Consider the following 19370-nt stretch of genomic DNA (forward strand, 5'->3'; position numbering starts at 1 on the left):
ATTGCACTCCGTAACAAAGGCATGCTAAAGGAAGGTCCAAAGACCGATTGCCCGTTGAGGGAGCAAAATGCCCGCCTCGGATCAGACGCAGTGGCTGCTTAAAATCGGCCTAAAACACGACCCCAGCATCGCCGCGACCCCTTAAAAAAATTTCGCGACCCCGCTTGGGGTCGCGACCCTAAGGTTGAGAACCACTGGGCTAGAACGCGGCTCGAACCCACCCATTGTCGTGGGGCCAGAGTCAGAGCATTGTCGCCGGCCTCTTGACCGCGACTGTGTTTGCTGTCGGCCGAAAGCACGGTCCAGCCAGGATGCCGCCCAAGAAGACCCGGCCGTCGCCGCCGCCACCGCCGCCGCGGCCGGCGGCGCTGTCGCTGTCCATGTCGTCGGACTCGACGCTGTCGCTAGAGCCCCTGGTGATGCTGCCCCCCGACGGCGGATACGGCTGGGTGGTCGTGGTCACCTGCTTCCTCATGAACCTCTTCACGGACGGGGCCATCTACACGTTCGGTACCGAGCGGTCAGCAAGGCAGGGCAAAGGGCAAAGCACTCGGCGCGGCTTGGGTCTTACCGGCCTGCTTCATGTCCCCGTTGCCCGGCGCAGGCTTCTACCAGAAGAACATGCAGGATGACTTCGACAAGGACTCCGCCGCGGTGGCCTTGCTGGCGTCCCTGTGCTCGGGGTTCTACTACGTCGCGGGTGCGCAGGCAAGGGCGGCAAGGGCGTTAGTGGCGCGTCTTTAGTCTTTACGTGTTTTACCGGTGGCAGGAACGCCCACCGCACTTGAACTCGGGCACCCTGGCAAATGGTTCAACTTTGCCGCTCTTTGCTCGGCAGCCCCTGTGTGGAGTGCGGTGGGCAACCGCTGGGGCTTCCGCACTGTGAGTGTGGTGGGCGCGCTCGCGTCGGGCGGCGCCCTGCTGGCGTGCTTCTTCATCACGCAGTACGCCGTCTTCATCCTCGTCTACGGCATCGTCCTGGGTGAGTGCAGCCCAGAGGCGGCCAGAACTCTAGACGCGTTTTGAGCTCCAGAGTCGCGAAACAGGACTCGAATCGAACGTGTGACCCCACCAATCGATTCCTCGTTTGGAGAGCAATCCATTGGTGGAGTCACACGCTCGGTTCGAGTCCATTTAGCGACTCTGGAGCTCAAAACGCGTGTAGAGTTTCGTCCGGCCTCCACCGGTCTTCTGGCCCACTGTACGGCTGCACGCTGTAACCCCTTCCCTGCGGACGCAGGCGCGGCCAGTGGCGGCGTCTACGTGGCCACCATGATCTCGGTGGGCTTCTACTTCGAGCGGTGGCGCGGGGTGGCCACGTCGCTGACGTCGTGCGGCAGCGGCGTCGGCATCCTGGTCATGCCGCTGTGCTACAAGGCCATGAGCAGCTACGAGGGCTACACGTGGCGCTGGATCCTGGCCTTCAACGCGTCCGTGTTCGGCGTGGTGGTGCTGCTGTCGCTGCTGCTGAAGCCCCTGCAGCCCGTCGCCATGTCCGCGGTGCGCGGGGAGCGCACGGTGCGCTTCCAGGAGGCGCCGCAGACCAAGGGGAAGGCCAAGGCGGCCAAGGCCCCGGGGGGCGGCGGCCAGGGCGGCAGCCTCGCCCTGCGCCAGCTGCACGCCTCGCAGACGTCGTTCTCGCCGTCCGTCGCCGCGCCGCAGTTCGACGCCATCTCCATGACGAGCAGGGCGTTCCCCAGGAGCGGGTGGGCTTCCCTCCGAACCGCGGTTCGGGTTTGCAACCAGTGCGAGTCCGACACGGCCTTCTTGACGTGCTCCCCGACGTGGTGCCCGCAGGCCGGACGCGCGGGACATGCAGTCAGGGTCGCGGCCCATGTACCGCGACGACATCTTCTACGGCGCCAGCGCGTCGCGCCTCACCTCGCAGATGTCGACGAGGATGGGCACGCTGCCCGTGGCCGACGTGGCCGACGCCGTGGAGGGTGCCGTCGTCGGCGCGGAGGAGCGCGGGGACGCCGTCGACTCGTGCCGCGCGTGCCTCGCCTTCTACGCGCGCTGCTGCGCGCAAGTGTCGTGGTGCAGGCTGTGTCCGCACGCCGTGACCAGCACACTGGCGGCGCTGCTGCACCACTCCATCCTCACCAACAGCGTCTTCATCGTGTTCGCCTTCACGCAGGTGTTCGTCATGATGGGCTACTTCACGCCGTATCTGTTTTCTCAAGGTGCGTACTCCATCAGCATTCAGTTGTCTCAGTTGTGCACCTCTGGCGTCGTCGCCCGTCGATACCCCACGCCGGAAAGAGCTCTTGCGTGGGGTATCGATGATGACAGTGCCTACTTATTCCAGATCAAGCTGTCAAATCGGGAGTAGATCCGAGTGTGGCTGAGTGGATACTGCCCACCCTTGGCGTGGCGAATGCGGTGGGGCGAGCACTGTCTGGAGTTATGTGTGAAGTGCCTGGAGTCTCCGCTCTAGTGTTGTCCTGCATTACAATGAGTATTGCTGGCATTATGGTGGCAATTACTTGCTTATGTGCCAGTCCAATTTATCAAATGTTCATGGCATCAGCCTATGGATTTTTCATAGGTAAGTCAAGCGTCTTTTTCATGCAATCACCTACTATGAAACTGAGCACTGAAGATATTTTTGCAGCACCATTTATGGCAATGAAGAGCTTAATATTGGTTGACTTCCTTGGAATTGAACGATTGACAAACTCCTTTGGGCTGCTTCTCATGTTCCAAGGATTTGCTGTTATGATAGGGCCTCCGTTGAGTGGTAAGTAGTCGGGGTTTTTATACTTGGTGACTCAATACGCAAGTGAAACAACTAAGATCTATTTTCACAGGTTGGATTCACGATATCACACAATCATATCATTACGTTTATTTAATATCTGGCTCATTACTGTTCATCGCTTCATTATTGCCATACCTTATGTACCCACTGTCAAACTATGAGCAAAGGAAAGAAATCAAACAAGCATCACGAAGAAGTTCTTGAATAAAACATTTAATGGATCTACAAAGAAACTAATCAACAGAATAAGAAATTGACACAGACATTTACAAACACATTGACTTTACATAACAAAAAAAAATAGCAGTCAGGAAAAACCTAAACAGTCCACCAAAGTATGGCCATAGAACAACAGGAAAAAAATGTACAAACAGTAGATTTACCTGTAGTGAAGGATGGGGACAAAATACATATTGTCTCTTGCACAAAACACAATCAAAGTAGTATGCACGGTGAACACAAAATGACAGCAAACAGAAGGTAGGGGTACGCATCCTACTAAACCCGTAAACCTACAAGAACAAAAACAAAACAAAAAATTGTTGGAAATTTAATTTTAATTAAGTATCTGTAAAATATAAGTAGAAATGAAGCATCTCCACTTAACATACATAGTCAAATAAAAACTTTGCCACTAATTAAATTTTAAATTTTTCTAGTGAATTAAAGTAGATGATTGGGGATTGGGAGATAGAGGGGAATACTAATACCCTGTAGTAAATTTATGTACAAATTACACAGTTACAATCGCTAGAAGTCAGCCTCAAGAGTTTCTAGAAAATGCCCAAGAGAAGCTATATCACATAAAACTTAAATGTTCAATTTTAAGTTTTTGTTATTAACAAGCAAATATGACACACAAGTGTTATCACATCAGTACAGACTGAAAGTCTTCAAACATCGGAACCCATACTTCATACAATTGAACACAAATAGTGGCAGTACATTAAAACTGAAGTAATGTACTGCACATATGCTAGTTGTCAATAGCCACCAATTTGATTGATATATGTTGTTGACAAAAGCTTCAAGAATTATGCATGCTTTAAATTTTGTTAAACAATCAAAATTGATAAAAAAAAATGGAACCATAAATTAATTAGATTTGAAGGGAAGTATAGGGGGATCAAATAAATTTAATTTCACACTATCTGAACACAGGCAAAAGACATGCAATGTTACTGTAGAAACAATAAAGGTTGGATTAAACGTGAGGAAAGGAGGGAAAATCATAGATACAAAGGAATTTTAAAATGACTGGTTTCCATTACTATCAGCATTGTTAGCACTGCTGTTTGAAGCATTAGCATTATCCATGCCAGACCTGTGCTGACCAATCCTGGTTCGTATGATCATTGATAAATTACGTGCAATGTTTCTCTGCACTCTAGGAGATAGTTGGTAAGGTCTTGTGGCTCTTGGTTGATTCAAGGTCTGGCCATCATTTGGCACAACTCGCTGCCTGACATGGTTTGGATTGTCATTTGGAACAGCACGCTGCAAACGCTGTCGATGCGATCGATCATTGTTGGAACGTGTTGGTATATTGTGCTGTTGTGGAGAGCCAGAAGATGAAGGTGCTGCATTACTGCTTGAGAACAGCTGTAGATGGTCTTGAAGTGACTGTCTTCCAAGGCTAGGAGCTTGACCATGTTGTGTTTGTCTTCCTGTAGTGTTCAATGGAGTTGACCTGGCATTTCTCATGAAGCTCTGTAGCTCATGAGGTGTTACCCCTTGCGGTACAGCTTGATGGGTCAGGCTGGATCTAGAGCTATCAAGCGCGTTAAGCCTTTGAACTATACTTGAAGCAGGAACGAGCGGACCAAGGCTTTGAACAACTGCATCCAATGCCATGGCGTTATTATGTAATGGTTCACGACTGCTCTGTGGGGTCGGAGGAGTACTTGCGGCAGTCTGTACAAAAATAAATTAAAGATCAATAAATATTGGCTTTGACAGAATGTAACTATAAACTGTATTTCTTTCAAAACGACTTACTGATGTAGTGTTGGATGATGGGACATGCCTCACTGATGCTCGGTTTGTAGGAATGAGGTTGTGGAATCTGGCCATTTCTTCCACAGTGAGTTCTCTGGCGTCACTTGCCAATCGGTGCACAGGGATGCGGCCGCCAACTCGAGTTTGAAGATTCCGCCATGATACTCTATTTAGAACTGGAGTAGAGCTTGGTGGAGTACCGCGACCTTGAGCAGCGCTAGAACTACCTGTAGGTGTGGATGAGAATAACTCTGATGCTGATCGAAGACGATTGCTAGAGTTTGATGAAAGTTGTTGTGATGGAAGTGATCTTAGTCTATTTTGGTTTGGCTCCAACATGGCAAGGGCTTCTTCTGCTCGTCTTTGGATCTCATCCATTTGGTTCTAAAATAGAAAGAACAACAATTAACACCTTGTGTGTTAATGTGCGATGTTACCGAGATTTTTTGACGCCCCTTACCTGCAAATTGTGCAGCTGTCGAATAGTGTTTTTGCAAACACCAGCAACTGTATCAGATGACATCTGTGTTGTATTTTGAGTCTCTTTGCAGATTGCCTTTTCTTCATCCTGTTCATCACCGTCACAGTCTGGGACCACCTTAAGTGTGGAAGAATTTGTTGAATAAATAAACTAGATGGATATAGAGATTGAAAAATTACACAAGAATCTAAATGTCAAATTACTTGAAGGTCTTCTCCACGATACAGTGGCCTGCTTGCGGAAATTATGGTTGATAGTACATCCAAAACCTGAGATGCAGTTAGCCTCATCTCTGGCTCAAGCACAATAAGACGTTGAATCAGTTCCTTTGTTCCCTCTGATACCCTCCCATCACTGCAAGTATAAATTTTTAAAAGTTATTTTTTGAAATTTAAAACGGTGCTGCAAATGGATACAATATGAATAAGCAAATTCACAACTTGCCTTGGAATAGTGTAGTCAGCAGCCCGAATCTTGTTAAATAACTGAGGGGGGCTTGAATCATAGAAAGGGAACTGTCCAAACAGCATAGTGAATAACACTACACCAAGTGCCCACATATCTGAAGGTTTACCTGGTACATATGAATTAAGTCCGTGAGGTTTACAAAGTTCAGATACTACTGTATAAGTTACTTCTAAAAACAATATATTTTTAAGATGGAGTTAAAAATAAAATTACCCAGGTATGGCTTTCCACATAGGACATCAGGTGAGATGTAGGCAGGAGAACCCCTTTGGTCTTGCAGACGCTCTTTTTCACTTGCTAGATGTTTCCCGAGACAAAAGTTAGTGATGGTGACTTTGTGATTTCTTCGATCAAGGACCAAGTTGCCAAGCTTTAGATCTCGGTGGACAACATTCATCTGCAATTTAAAAATAATTATCAATACAGTACTATTCAAAAATATTGTGGGTAGAAAATTAAAAAAAAAAAATTGCCAAACATATTACTTACAGCATGAAGCCTCTCAACAACATTAACTACATTGTAAAATATAATAAGTGCATGTAATTCACAAAGTTTCTTTTCAATAATGACATAATGTTGTAAATTTACTAGTTCTTGAGATCTTTCACAAAAGTCATGAGCTGCAAGACAATCAAGGACAAGGCAAAGCCTTTGGTGCACACGGCCAGTGTAAACAAGTCCTTTGGATCTGTCCACATGTTCTTCCAAGGCTACATCCTATGAAGTGAAAGAAATTCATTCCAATATGGTAAAACACAATAATTTAGGGTACAGATAAAGAATGAGTAAAAAATTATGAAGGCCACACCTTGAAAAAGTCATGATGCTGAACCACACCTTCTTCATTTTTCAATAGAGACAGTAAAGAATACTCGGTGTGTAAAAGCATCTTCCCCTGGCGTTCATCTTGCTCTCTTTCTTCGTTCTTTTCGCCATCAAGAAGGGTAAGAATCTGCAACAAGAGATACATATTGAATAAATCACAAGGTATATACTCTTATTTCAATTTTGAAAATTTATTTTGTTTTCTGATACTAACTTTAATAGTGTAGAAATTGTCAGTGCCTTCCTTCCTTGCCAGACATTGGACAATGCTATCAACTGGAGAGTTACCCAATGTTGGGCCAAGTAAATATGGACCAGCCCGTCTAACAGTGCGATTAGAAACTTTAGTACCTGCAGCTGGAACTGCAACAGAAATTAATACTTTAGTTTTAACTGTTCAAAAGTTAGTAAGGCTCTGGGTAAAGATTCATCGGTTAAGAGAGTTATTTTAAAAGACAATGACGCAAGCTTACTTGACAGTTTCACTTCTTTCAGTTGCCTACGTTGAATACTATCATTAATACGTTGTCTCTTGGGCTGGTCATATGTGAATCCAGAAATAGTAGAATAATCACGGTAACCACTGCAAGTTGGCACCTCCTGGGCTTCGTCGAAGTTTGTTTCCATTCTTTCAGTGCGGTAAGTACTAGGGTCGGAATACTCTCCCATATCTTGAGGATTGACTAGAAAACTAAACAGTAAACTGCACAACTTTAAGGTTACAGAATAGTTGTTTCTGCTACCCAAGACAAGTATCCTTCATTTCAGGTGGGAGACAACAAGATGACACGGAGAAGAGTCATGGATAAAGTCCTGTAGAGGACATAAGTCACAGGTTTAGATTACTGGCTCCTAAAATGCTATCTAAATTGATCCACTAAATACTGCATCCTGCTCTTACACACACATACGCACACGCACGCACACACACAAGCAATTTTTACATACACGCAAGCTATGAAAAATATAGTAAGGTGGTCAAAAAACAACTTTTTCCACAACAGATTCTACGAATTCTGAAACCAATAATTTGTGAATATTGAAATTAATCAACATCAAAATATTTCTTTCTTTCAGTCACTTTCTAAATTTACTGACTTGCTTTCATTTATCTCTGATGACAAGATTGGTGAGCATTGTCCTATTTCTCATATCAATGTGGGGAAGTAGGGTGGAAAGGGTGAATCTTCTGCTGCACTGCAGAAAGAAGTTTGATGAAAACAATCATGGCGGAGCTCAACATGCAAGATGTTGATTTGTACGAATTGTTGGGAATTTCCTCAACTGCAACGATAGCCGAGGTAATTATTTGATTTTAAAAACTGTCATTGAGACCTCTGTATATAATTTCCCATTTGCAGTTCTTGAAATACGTTGCGTGAACGAATAGTTGCAGTGGTCATTGAAGATCAGATCATTTTCCAATAACTTCATTATTTTATGGAATCTTTATTTGTCTGCGACAATTTACTATGGCTGATTCTAGATTTCCTTTGTTTCTTATGTTCTGGTCAGAGGGGAATGTTTTGTAAGTTTTTAAAAGGGCCATTTAACCTAGAAAAAGTGCACAGTTTCTGTAGGTTTGAGGGCCAAGCATAACAGGCATTTAATTTTCATTCATTCATCCATTCAAACACTCTATGAGTGATTTTTTTACCCCCCACAGTTTTGTGTACTTTGTCTGCCTTGTTGTCTCGCTGTGTTGAAAATCCTCACCATTATCTAACAAACTCTATTTGAAAATATCTCAGGTTTTGGTATTTTCTTTCAATGACTTAATTTTTATCCTTTACAGGTCAAGAGGGGGTACAGGAAGAAGGCCCTCACATGCCATCCAGACAAGAACCCCGACAACCCTCGTGCTGCAGAGCTATTTCATCAGTTGTCAAAAGCTCTAGAAATTCTTATAGATGAGTCTGCCAGGGTGAGTTTTGCCTTTCTAGTTACACTTTCTATTTGCTGTCTGCAATTTACAAGAGGTTTATTCTCTCATTCTAAAACATTACAGGCTGCCTATGATAAAGTTCTTAATGGTAAAAAAGCTGCAAAGTTGCGACATAGAGAACTAGATGAAAAGAGGAAGAAACTTAAAGAAGATCTTGAAGCAAGAGAAAAAGTGGCATCTGAAACTGTTGTTCCTGGCAAAAAATTGGACACTAGAACTGATGAAGAAAAGTTGCAAGTAAGTTACGCCCCAACCTTAGATTCTTTTTCCTGTTTCCTTAAATCTTTCTTAAATTAACCCATTTGAACAATTTCTAGGCAGAAATTGAAAGACTGCGGAAAGAAGGCTCTCGCCAAGTCGAGGAAGAAGTTGAGTTGGTCCGTCAACAATTATTACAAGATATCAAAGCTGCAGCAACAGAAGAGCCTCAAAATAACGGTTTAAATCGTTTGCGAATAAGATGGAGAGCAAACAAGGAAGATCCTAATAATGGTGGTTACCCATACGACACTCTCCTGAAAATCATGTCCAAGGTAAATTAATTTTGTATTTCTCAATTGTAGTTTATCATGTAGATGCTGCAATTGTTTTCAATGCAACATTAATGTTCTACAATCCTATTTTGCAGTATGGTGATATTGTGGCTTTAGTGGTATCACCCAAGAAAAATGGTAGCGCTTTAGTTGAGTTTAAGACCAAAGATGCTGCAGTAAGTACCTTTCTGTTGCTATACAAATATCTCGGTAATCTTTAAAAGAAATTATTTTATTTCCTTCAAAATCTTTTTTAGGATACTGCATTCTCGCTGGAGAAGGGTTTCCTCACAAATCCATTAACTATGGAAAGATTAGGTGAAGCATCAAAATCAAGTTCGCAAGAGGCAGACCCTGCCAATTTTTCAAAACCTACGGATTCAACTAAATCAGATGACATTAGGAGTGGAGTTCCTGCTGCTACCTTGTTTCCAAACATAGTACAACCCGCCACTCATTTATCAGGCACCATGCCAAACTTCGCCTCTGCTCCTGACTTCTCACAGCTGGTAAGATTCTTCTCTACTTCTCTAAGGTTTACTTTAAGATGCGGCCTTAATTTAGTATGTTCTCAATCCAGAATATTTGTTTTTCTCCTTTCAAATATAATCTTACACAATTCTTTTCAAATTTTGCCAGTTCCAGATTTTTGTTCTTAAATTTCATTGTCACTTGACCTTACTCCTAACCTCATGTGGTGTAAGGTTGTGATAATTCTGAAGCACTGCCCATCTACCTTTTCCTTTCCATTCAAATTTTTTTTAGTCCCTATAGTGTTTGGTAAAATGTAGTTATAAACTGGGAGTGGTGTAGCTTAGATAACAGCAGATTCCAAAATTAAGAAACTCCTTTGCTTACCATGTCCCGATATGTTTATTTCATTTATGCATTTGACTTTGTAGGATCAGACTAAAGGGCTTCTCTCCATCTCTCAAATCTGCAATGTGAGAAAGTAACTTGAGACTAGATCCTCACACACTCACGGCCTGCAAGGCCTTGATTTGGACTGATTTGCTGAAAGTAGACAATATGCTACCTTTTTCAACACAGGGCTGAGCTGAGCTGACTTTCATTGCTTCCTCTCTCACCCTCGCACATACAGTTTTCAGGTTGCTGTATTTTATTTTTAACTTGGGTTACACTTGGCTGTGCTTTGCATTTGTATTTTTTGAAATGGAAATTTTGTCCCAAGGGTCATGCTTTGAGTTTTGTAGATATTACCTCTTTAGTCCAGCAACTTTTTGAAAGTAATGTCAAGTGACCATACAAATTATTTTTCCAGATAAACTTGAAACCATTAATAAATTAATTTGTTCATTTTCCTCAATCACCTCTATGCATGACCCTATATCATTTAAGTGCCATTATTGCTGCTGTTGGTACTTTGCTTGATTAGTGGGATTGGTTTTAACATTCTGCGTCAGTAAACTGAGTGAGAGTGAGTTTGCTGAAGAACAGGAAGTGTTTGGCAGACCGCAGTATGAGCTACGTGCGGTGATCCAACATAGGCTGTACTGCAGCTTGATCTGTTTCCTGTGTGTAGTGACTTCGGTGTGCAGTTTCGTTTATTGTTGTGTGTGCCTGTAGGTGTACATGTGTGCTCAGTAATGTCTGCGTAAAGTGATGGTTGTGGGTTTAATAGATTTGCCATTCCCTTCTCTCTGTCAGCATGTGAAAAGAAACAACATTTATCACCGACTCATTCACCTATCTATTTAAAATTGCACGCTCAACTTGCTACCCACAACATTCTTTCATTTCCAAGCTGGATATTTCTTGTCTTCCGGTTGTCTTTTCTGGGCTTTGTTTCAAAATTATAGCCAAACCCCAATGACTGACTAAATATGATAATTCTAAATACCAAATGTACATTGCTTTTTAAAAACATCAACTTTTGAATAAAACAAACAAACATATTGTAAACTTTTGTGTAGAGAGCTCAAAGCAGATTTAAGAGCTTATGTAATGTAGGTTTCTTCTGTATACAAACGTCAAGAAGTCATCTTACACAGCTTGGGTTTGGAATTTTTATGTTTCAAAATGCTGTTTTGTCTTTACAAAGTGCAGTACCTTTCCGTTGTCTTTACTGTACAGCTAATATTTAAGATTTTACTCTGGGAATGTTGGAAAGCATCATAATACAACACATATACAAATGGGGCCTCAGAAATATACTTGATGAAGCAAAATGTCATTTAAATTTAAAATTCAAATGATAGATCAATACTTTGATCTAATCAATAGTTTTGATGGTTTTGGAAGTTTTTTCTTCTTTTTTTTTAGACATGGATGTGGTGTTCTGCAGGAATGTAACCCCTGGAAGCCATTGCTAATTTGTAGAGGGCAAACCTTCTTTTGCTTCACGCACGTATGGTGTTACAAAGGTTTAGGGAAGATTTTTTTTTAGTTTCTGCTGTTTCATGTTATTTGCCTGCCAAAACAATTTCCTTTCCCCGCGCAGCGCACGTCTAGTGAATCAAACATGTGGAATTTCTTGTAGCTAAGGATTTTCGTACTTTTTGTGAAACTTCTTGGGACTGGCTACTTTTTAACTCAAAATTCTGTGTGCTTTCCACACAAAACAAATTGTGTTGACATTTGACTTTAGTGTGCAGCAGTGCTTGACTATCCGACCTGTGAACCGAGAGATGGAGGTAAGTTGATGCTAAGCAGTAAAATCAACCCCTGGAAAAAACAACCCAAAAGAAAAGTAGTTTTGAAAAATGTCTTAACCTACTTGTGAGTTTATCCACTTTAGGCAAGAATACTAAGATAAAGATTGAGGAATTTAGGTGGGGTAAGAGTTGAAGGAAGAAAGGAAGAAGCTAATGGTGTGTGTGTGCAGCTAAATCAAAAATGGTAATGGGCTTCTTGTCTTTATGCAACTTAATTCTTGTTTGATAAACCAAGCTACCTGTGCCACTGTTATAGTACCAGTGATTTTTATTGACTATTTTCACAGTTTGCTCATAAATATTTCTTAAATGATAATGATAGCTTAGCGTCTAAGTTTCCATTTTGCATTCATCAAAGTCGTGACTATCCTTCCTGTATTACTACTCGTCTTACCGTTAGTCCTTCCAGAGCTGTCTTCCTTTTTTACGGATAAATTTTCATTCACAACCCCCAAACCAAAATATCAAAGGATATCATTTTAGCATGCCCAAACTCATCTTGCATGTATATTAAATTATCATGGTATGGTAGGAAAATTTTGGTAGCGTGGTCCAAGCTTTTTGTTTCAATGCTTACTTTGCATGTTCAAGGTACGATAATCAAAAGCACCGTGTAGTGTGTTCCCCTCTCCTCTTATTCAGTGCATTTGCAATTCCATTCATGTTTTCTTATATAACTTCTCTAATCTAAATCTTGTAGGCAAAACTGCCTGCTGTGCATTAAAAATCATAGCAGTTTTGGCAATGGTTACTGTCTAAATTAATTCTCAGAATAGAATGCTGTCAAGGCAAAATTTAATCAGTTTTACGTTAGAAGAAAAAAAATGAAATAAAGTCAAAGTTGATTCCTTGAATGGATCAAAAACACATTCTGCAATCAAAGGCCATAATTTTGAAAATGAAACAATGAAATATAAGAAAAACAACATGATGAAGGGATAGGCGGTTCCAGGTTTTGTTATTATTTGTTTCAGGGTGCAGCATCAGCCAATTCGGATCTTGACTTTGAAAGCATTGTTTTGCGGAAGATGAAGCAAGCTCAAGAACGTAAGAAGCTCATAGAACAAATGACAGAAGAGGACGAGTAAATTTTTTCATTTTGTCTGTGAAGTATTGAATATTAAGTATTTATTTTTGTACTTGAGAAGACTGCCCTTGTGCCCATCAACTTAAAGCTTATTATTTAGTAGAAATAAATTTTTTTATCCAAAGAAACAAATGTTCTTTTACATTCCAACCTACTATCTATGAGCTCAGAGTTTCATGTCTGACAGATAGAAGGGAAATGCTTTTCTATTATTTTAGAAATTTTCAGAATTAAGAAACAGCAGCACATAAAACACTTTCCTCTCCTTGCCTCCTTTTGTTAGGATGTTGCTTTCAGGGTTGCAGGTAGCAGCTGAGCGTCATCAAAATCTGAAACAGTTCATTTCTTCTTCTTTCCCCTCGTTTTTCTTCCTGAGTGTCACTTAACTGATTCTTGATATTCCGTACATCCGTTTACAGCTGTATGCAAACTACTTGGGGCAGCACCTTCGCTACCAACACTCGTTGCCAAGCCCTGCCCACTCCTTCCAGGCGCAGCACGCCCAAATGATGCTGCCTGGAACAGTAATGATGCCTGGGATGTCGGGAATGACGGGTATGACTGGCATGACGGGTATGACTTCCGTCATGGGCTACGGACATGTGCCCCAGTATCCAGGGTATGGCAACCACTTAATCGGGCTGCCAAGCTACGCCGGCTATCCTGGCTGGCCCACTGCGGGAGCCCACGCCACAGTGGCTGGCTCTCGTGCAGCCTCCCTGGCCACGGGGATGCCTGTACTGCGAAGTCAACTGCCGACTCTACCCACCCTACCAAATTCCCTCCCCTCAATGGCGACATCAGCACCAATATTTTACCCTCAGCTTTTTTCTGGACTTCCAGCCATCATACCAAGATAATGGCTTGGTTGCACAGTGACTCTAAGTTGTCGGTTTTAAATGATAATGTCATTTTCTTTTGTTTTTCTTTTCTCTGCGGGTGTGTGTTATGTTCTGCATTTGGTATGTCAGTTGGACTTGCAAGTTGTCTTTGGTCAATTTCGGCAGGCTCTTATTTGAGCTGTCAATTGTTGTGTTCTGTTGTACTAGTCATCAGTCCACTTTGAAATCAATTAAGCAGTTACAGGAGATCACTGTTATTTAATGCGGTGGATTTTGTGGTACTAGATTTAAAAGAAAAAGAATGTGATGTTTGGAATTGTTTGGATGAGTTCATGTGTCTTACAGTCACAGTGTCTCATCTGGCAATTTTCCATATTTCTTCAAAAGTGTTCACCTTTTAAAGTTTAATTAATTTTTTTCTGTAGAGTCTAGTAAATTTTTAGCACAATTTTCATGCAAGTACACCATTGATTCTGTCAACCCTTTCTTTCAAAAGTCATTATAAAGACTTCTTGCTCTTTTTATATAGAGCTCAAAATTTGTTGATTCAAAGAATTGTCTTCGCAGCATTGTGATTTAGGTCCAGAATTTCGCAAGGTTCAAGCACTTATAATTACTTTTTGTTTTGACCTTGACTCTATGTCCTTTTTCTGTGTAGGCTTTCAGACATTTTTTTCTCTCAGTATTTCTTTTGGGAGTGTAAATTTGTTTTAACTTCCTTTTTTAGTTTGCTTCTTTTATATTAATGTTTGGTTTATATTTTGTATATTATTGTACTTTGTGCTTTAAGTGTTTGATTGAAGGCTTGCTCTTGCCATGTTCTGGGCCATGAGATGAAAATTGTTGATATATCTAATACTTGGTCAAGAAGATCTTTTTTTAATGAAAGACATTTTCTATTTTAAGATTAAAGAGATTCAATTTTTAGTATGAAATCTATGTTGAAGAATATGTTGATTTGATTCTCGAAAGATGCGCCTACTTTTCTATTGTCTTGACATCTTTTTGTAATTACATTTTATCTCCATGGTTGAGTTTGAAGCTGTTGACACGTTTACGTATAAATTGTGTGATCTAAGTGACATACCCTCAAAATTTGAGTGTGTTGTGAACAATGCATGTAAACTTGAAGTATTGTGATAAGATTTGTTATGAAACTGTTGATATTAAAAATGTTCATTTGTCCTTGAATAAATAATGTAGTTAAACATCCATTGTTTTTTTTTCCTTCTTTGATCTTTGTTAGAAACAATCCCAAAGAATATCCTCACCAAAGTTTTACACACAGTAAAATGAATTCAATAAATGATTGAACATGGTACAACGCTGAACAAAGTTGGCAAATGCAATGATTTGTGGAAGGTTTCAACCACAATCACGATCGCCCGGCATTCTCAGCAACGGCGAGAGCATCCCTCTGAACCCGGTACAATAATGCCGTACCGCGGATTCGCCTGCATCGCATCCAGGGGCGCATCCAGGACTCAGGAGTACGACCGAGAAAGTCGTCTAGCCGCGGCAAGCCGAGGGGTGGCAGTGCCGTGGCACCCAGCCCAGCAAGGCCCTGGGCGGGCCGGGCGCCGAGCAGGCTGAGCCCCGAGGGGGCGTGCCAAGGTGCCAAGGGGGCGTGACAGTGCCCCACAGGGGGCTGCGGGGCTCGACGCACCGCTGTCCCGGAGGGACGAACAGTAGGCGTTCCATCGGCGTCCTCGCCCGGCGGGCTGCGTGCACCGTGCATCCCGGTCCCCTACGGTCCCCATGGCCCCCCTGAGGGACGCCGCCGTGGCGGCAGTGGCGGCCGAGCCCGACGCGTTGGGGCCGACGAGGCCGGCCGGCGACGTCGCCGTCGAGGCCACCGCGCTGCATCGGCGCCAGCACCGCCAGCAGTGAAGAGGACCGCAGGACGTCCCATCCGGAATGCTGTCCGAGCCGCGACAGGCCGCCGTGGCCTGAGACAGGGCGCCGCCGCGCCGCCGCGCCGGCCAGGGCCTCCAGGGGCCACGGGGTGCACGTCGTCGAGGATGCTGCAGGTCGACGGCCCCGAAGGACCGCTGCCACTGCTGACCAGTAAGTAGGGAATGACTGGGGAACCAAGGGAGGCTGGTTGTGGGGGTAAGCGGCCACGTCCGAAAGTTTTCGCGATTTCTTCCAGTGTCGGTTCCTGGAGCCTTGGAGTCATTGCCCGATCCCTGTTATGGGACTCGTATTGGGCCTTCGTCGACACGCACGCACGCACGCACGCACACATGGCGCCCCCGTGTCCCATTGTCCCTTCGCCCCGCACGAGGCCCCGGCGCCGCGGCTCGACTCGCGTGACGCCTGCAAGCCCGAGTGATGCACGTGATACGTGATTCACCCCCGCCACGCCGGCCACGCCGCGCCGCCACACTCTCTCTTTCTCGCCCTTTTCCTGCCGATGCAGCCACAGCCAGGGCCACAGCCCCTCGCCCGCTCTGTCTCTCTCGCACTCATGGGGCGTCCCTTCGGCGTGTGAGGGAGACGGAGCGACGAAGCGACCTTCCGTATTTCGGATCGTCGAACGTGAAAGCCTCTGTCTCGCCGAAACTGATTAAAAAGGGTTCGGGGCAGCAGGTACCGCGGCCGCCTGTTTACCAGACCCCAGTAGGGTTCGGTTGGATCATGGAAAATAGTAACAAGCCACCGCCGCGAACCTGATTAAGCGAGTACCCAGTCAGCCTCCTTATCGGGCTGGAAAGAAACGAAAACAAAAACACCTCCGCGCTCGCTGGATTGGAACCAAGGCCGCGGTCGCGAAGCAAAGGGCGCGGTGCCGGCCAGGTGGGGTGGGGTAATCGGGAGTCCTTCGGGTTTTAAAATGTGGGTCAGTCGGTCTTGTCGCGTCGGCTAGACGGAGGGGCGGGGGGCGGTGCAGCGGGGCGGGCAGGCCTGCCACGGTTATGTACACTTTACTTCCAATCCGCCCCGCCCCTCCGGCGACGGCGGCGCGACGGGCCCGGTCGGGCCGGGCCATCCCGGGGAGTCGCTCCGCGGCCGCTGTCTCCCTCGCACCCCCGCGCGGCCAGGATGTCCCTGCGAGCCCCACGACGGTGGCTCGGTGGCACGGCGGCCCAGACGGCGGGCGTCCCCGGCTGGCACGGGCCGTTGCACGGGGGCAGCGGGGGCCTCGCGGGCCCTCACGCACAACGGCACCCTTAGCCCTCCCTCCCCCCTCCTCCCCCCGTCTTGGCTAGACTGCCTTGCTTCGGAAATGCAGGGCATAGGCGGGCCGGGGCGAAGACCACCCCCTTAGTCCCTTAGTGGCGGAAAGGAAAGGGGGTCTCTAAAGCGGAGTCTCTCTGAGTGCGACAGAGACAGCGCGATGCTTCCTCAAGCCGGCGTGCCCTCCCGATTCACCAACAACTTGCCGGTGTTTTTATTTTGTTTACGGTCCGGCTTTTCCTTCACTCAGCCCTGCGCTTGGCCCTCGGCCTGGCCTCAAAGAGGTTCTCGCCCGGCGCAACAAGATGCTCTGCGGCGGGTATTGATCTAAGGAGGTGCACCCGGAGGCCTGCAGGCCCATTCCGAAGCCCTTCTGTCTCTGTCGCACTCAGGGGCCGTTCCGACGGTCCGTAGGGGTGCGAGAGAGACAGATCGACACCTTCAATATTGAATCCGGGCGGTGATTGAAGCCTGGCTGGGGCTGGAATCACTGCAAACCGCAGGCCTGCCGCAGCCTATGCAATCGAGCCTATGTGGGTCGTGAGGGTGGGCTGGCTGGCGGGTGGGCCCGGTGGGCTGCCATGTGGCGGAGGGGCGGCTGGCGGGCTGGCGGGCTGGTTGCATGCGTGTGGGGATACAGGGGGGAGCTAGCAGGAGCTAGAGGCCCGGCCGGCCCGGCACGCCCGGCATGCGCGAGGGGGAAAGGGGAATGAGGTGGATACCGCTTGTTTGTTGCGTCGAAGCGCCATCAATTAGACAAGCACCGCCAAGGCACTGCACCTTGGTTCCGAACCGCGCTTCTTCGCTGCGTCTCTCTCTCTCTCTCTCTCTCTCTCTCTCTCTCTCTCTCTCTCTCTCTCTCTCTCTCTCTCTCTCTCTCTCTCTCTCTCTCGCACCTCAACGGGACGCCCCACGAGTGAGAGAGAGAAAGAGAGGCGCTGTGACGAAATACCGACTCATCTGCTTTCCGAAGAGCTTTCCAGAAGCACTTCCCCAAAGGCTTGACCCTGCCGGGGCACCGGCGGCCGCGGCGTTTAATCAGTGGTCCGCCACACTGAGAAATTTGGCCCGCACCGCTCCACACTACGCCCCAGCTATCGTCGTCCCGGCCTTCTTGATGGCGGCCCGGCACGCACGGCCACGACGGCGACCCCACGACGGTGACCCCACGACGGCGACCTCCTGGCGGCAAGGTCGCGCGACGTGTGCGCGGCCCTGGGGTAACTAGAGCGGAGGCTAATTAGATGGGGGTGGGGGCTCGGCCGCGCCGCACCGGACTCGAAGACTCTTTTTCACTTTGCTACGCCTGGAGGACTGAAATTTGATTCCTGTTGTTGGTTCCCTCGGTGCATCACGACTTTACCTAAATAAAATTGCGGGGAACGACTCGAGCAGTTGTTGCTAATGAGCTGCCGACGGCTGCCGAAGTAGGACTCTTTTACTGGTTTCATCCAGCCAACAGCCGCGTGCGTGTGTGTATGAGTTGTGTGTGTGTGTGTGTCAGTGTGTTAGAGTGTGGGGTGACTGGCAGGTATCGGGCCGGAGAGATCGAAATGTTCATTTTTCATAACATCCGATCCGCGCTGACTCGAAGCCCCGCCAGGGAAGTGGAGGAGGCTCACCGCGCCGGGTGAAAGGGGCGGGGGGAGGGGAGGGGAGGGGATGGAGGGGATGGAGGGGAGGGGAGGGAGCTTCCGGGAGTGGCGCCCCTCTCGGCGCGGTGTCCTGTGTCAATGCTTTGTCTGACGCTACCAAGAACGCTAGATTAATAAAAAAAACAACAGGCTAAAAAGAGGAGACAGACCAAACTTGTCGTTTGCTTGCGCGTGTCATTTCAATCGAAAAAAAAGAAAACATTTGGGACTTTTCGGACAGCGGATTTGAAAACTTTATTTTGACCAAATACGCAAACTTAATTTTGACCAAATTTTTCTCCAATTTACCGACTTTTCTTGAACGGGGCGTAATGCTGCTAATGGCCCACGCCGGCGTCCTCCCGATGGACAGGCGGGGCGCATCGACGCCCCGAAATAAACGGGGCGTGACTCTGTGTGTGTGTGTTGGGGGGGGGGGGGGTAGCCCCCCGCAAAGCGCGCCGAGAGGGAAGTGCACCGGCAAACACAATGTTTGTGCTGGCAGTGTATTTCCGAACGGCTGGACGACTCGCCTTGCTCGGCTTCGCTCGCTTTGCTTGCCAGAGGAGCGCGACACTGTTTTCCTTCCCCGCACCTCACTGTGAAAAATAATTTGCTGTCACTTTATGACAAAAATATGGACGGCATTTATCGTCACTTCAAAATGATGACAATATCGTGCCAAATTGATGATTTGGGTCGTATAATTGCATGGGCCTGACAACAATGTCAAGTGAAGAACTCCCCAGGTGACAACCAAACTTTTAAAGAGCCCCCTCCCCTCGTGACGCCCAGAGCAACTCGACAAACCGTCCTGCCTGCTTTTGTGTCTCTGTTGCAGGCCGCTCGCTCGCCATGCGCTCCGCCAGCGCCGCGTCCGTCGGCGACGACGACGGCGACGACACCCAGGTGAGTGGTTGCGTGGGAGGCGGGACCAG

At 46.4% G+C, this 19370-nt stretch overlaps 3 protein-coding genes across 4 annotated transcripts; 2 read left to right on the plus strand and 1 right to left on the minus strand.

Annotated features, from left to right (window-relative positions):
* The first annotated feature begins 380 nt into the window (after positions 1-380).
* Positions 381-3025, plus strand: LOC117652735 (monocarboxylate transporter 14-like). The gene is made up of 8 exons (XM_034397827.1): positions 381-510; positions 605-700; positions 839-982; positions 1241-1493; positions 2044-2183; positions 2309-2548; positions 2615-2740; positions 2811-3025. Exons 1-8 carry the CDS (start codon positions 381-383, stop codon positions 2963-2965), a joined length of 1284 nt encoding a protein of 427 aa, XP_034253718.1. The 3' UTR covers positions 2966-3025.
* On the minus strand, positions 2955-7527 carry LOC117652263 (probable serine/threonine-protein kinase MARK-A). Its single transcript, XM_034397033.1, has 10 exons — positions 7010-7527; positions 6751-6899; positions 6520-6663; positions 6198-6428; positions 5922-6105; positions 5685-5814; positions 5444-5594; positions 5220-5357; positions 4760-5143; positions 2955-4675 (listed from the first exon to the last, which is right to left on the minus strand). Exons 1-10 carry the CDS (start codon positions 7203-7205, stop codon positions 4010-4012), a joined length of 2373 nt encoding a protein of 790 aa, XP_034252924.1. The 5' UTR covers positions 7206-7527; the 3' UTR covers positions 2955-4009.
* A 156-nt stretch (positions 7528-7683) lies between these two features.
* Positions 7684-13864, plus strand: LOC117652265 (dnaJ homolog subfamily C member 17). 2 transcript variants are annotated; one of them, XM_034397034.1, is made up of 7 exons: positions 7684-7837; positions 8332-8460; positions 8545-8718; positions 8799-9014; positions 9110-9190; positions 9272-9523; positions 13196-13864. In XM_034397034.1, the coding sequence occupies exons 1-7, from the start codon at positions 7751-7753 to the stop codon at positions 13634-13636; spliced, it is 1380 nt and encodes a 459-aa protein (XP_034252925.1). In that variant the 5' UTR covers positions 7684-7750; the 3' UTR covers positions 13637-13864. The 2 variants fall into 2 exon arrangements, with proteins under 2 accessions (XP_034252925.1, XP_034252926.1); XM_034397035.1 differs by lacking the exon at positions 13196-13864 and adding an exon at positions 12664-12904.
* Positions 13865-19370: the final 5506 nt, after the last annotated feature.

This window comes from Thrips palmi, unplaced genomic scaffold (genome assembly GCF_012932325.1).
Source record: "Thrips palmi isolate BJ-2018 unplaced genomic scaffold, TpBJ-2018v1 HiC_scaffold_7, whole genome shotgun sequence".
NCBI classification, from domain to species: domain Eukaryota; kingdom Metazoa; phylum Arthropoda; class Insecta; order Thysanoptera; family Thripidae; genus Thrips; species Thrips palmi.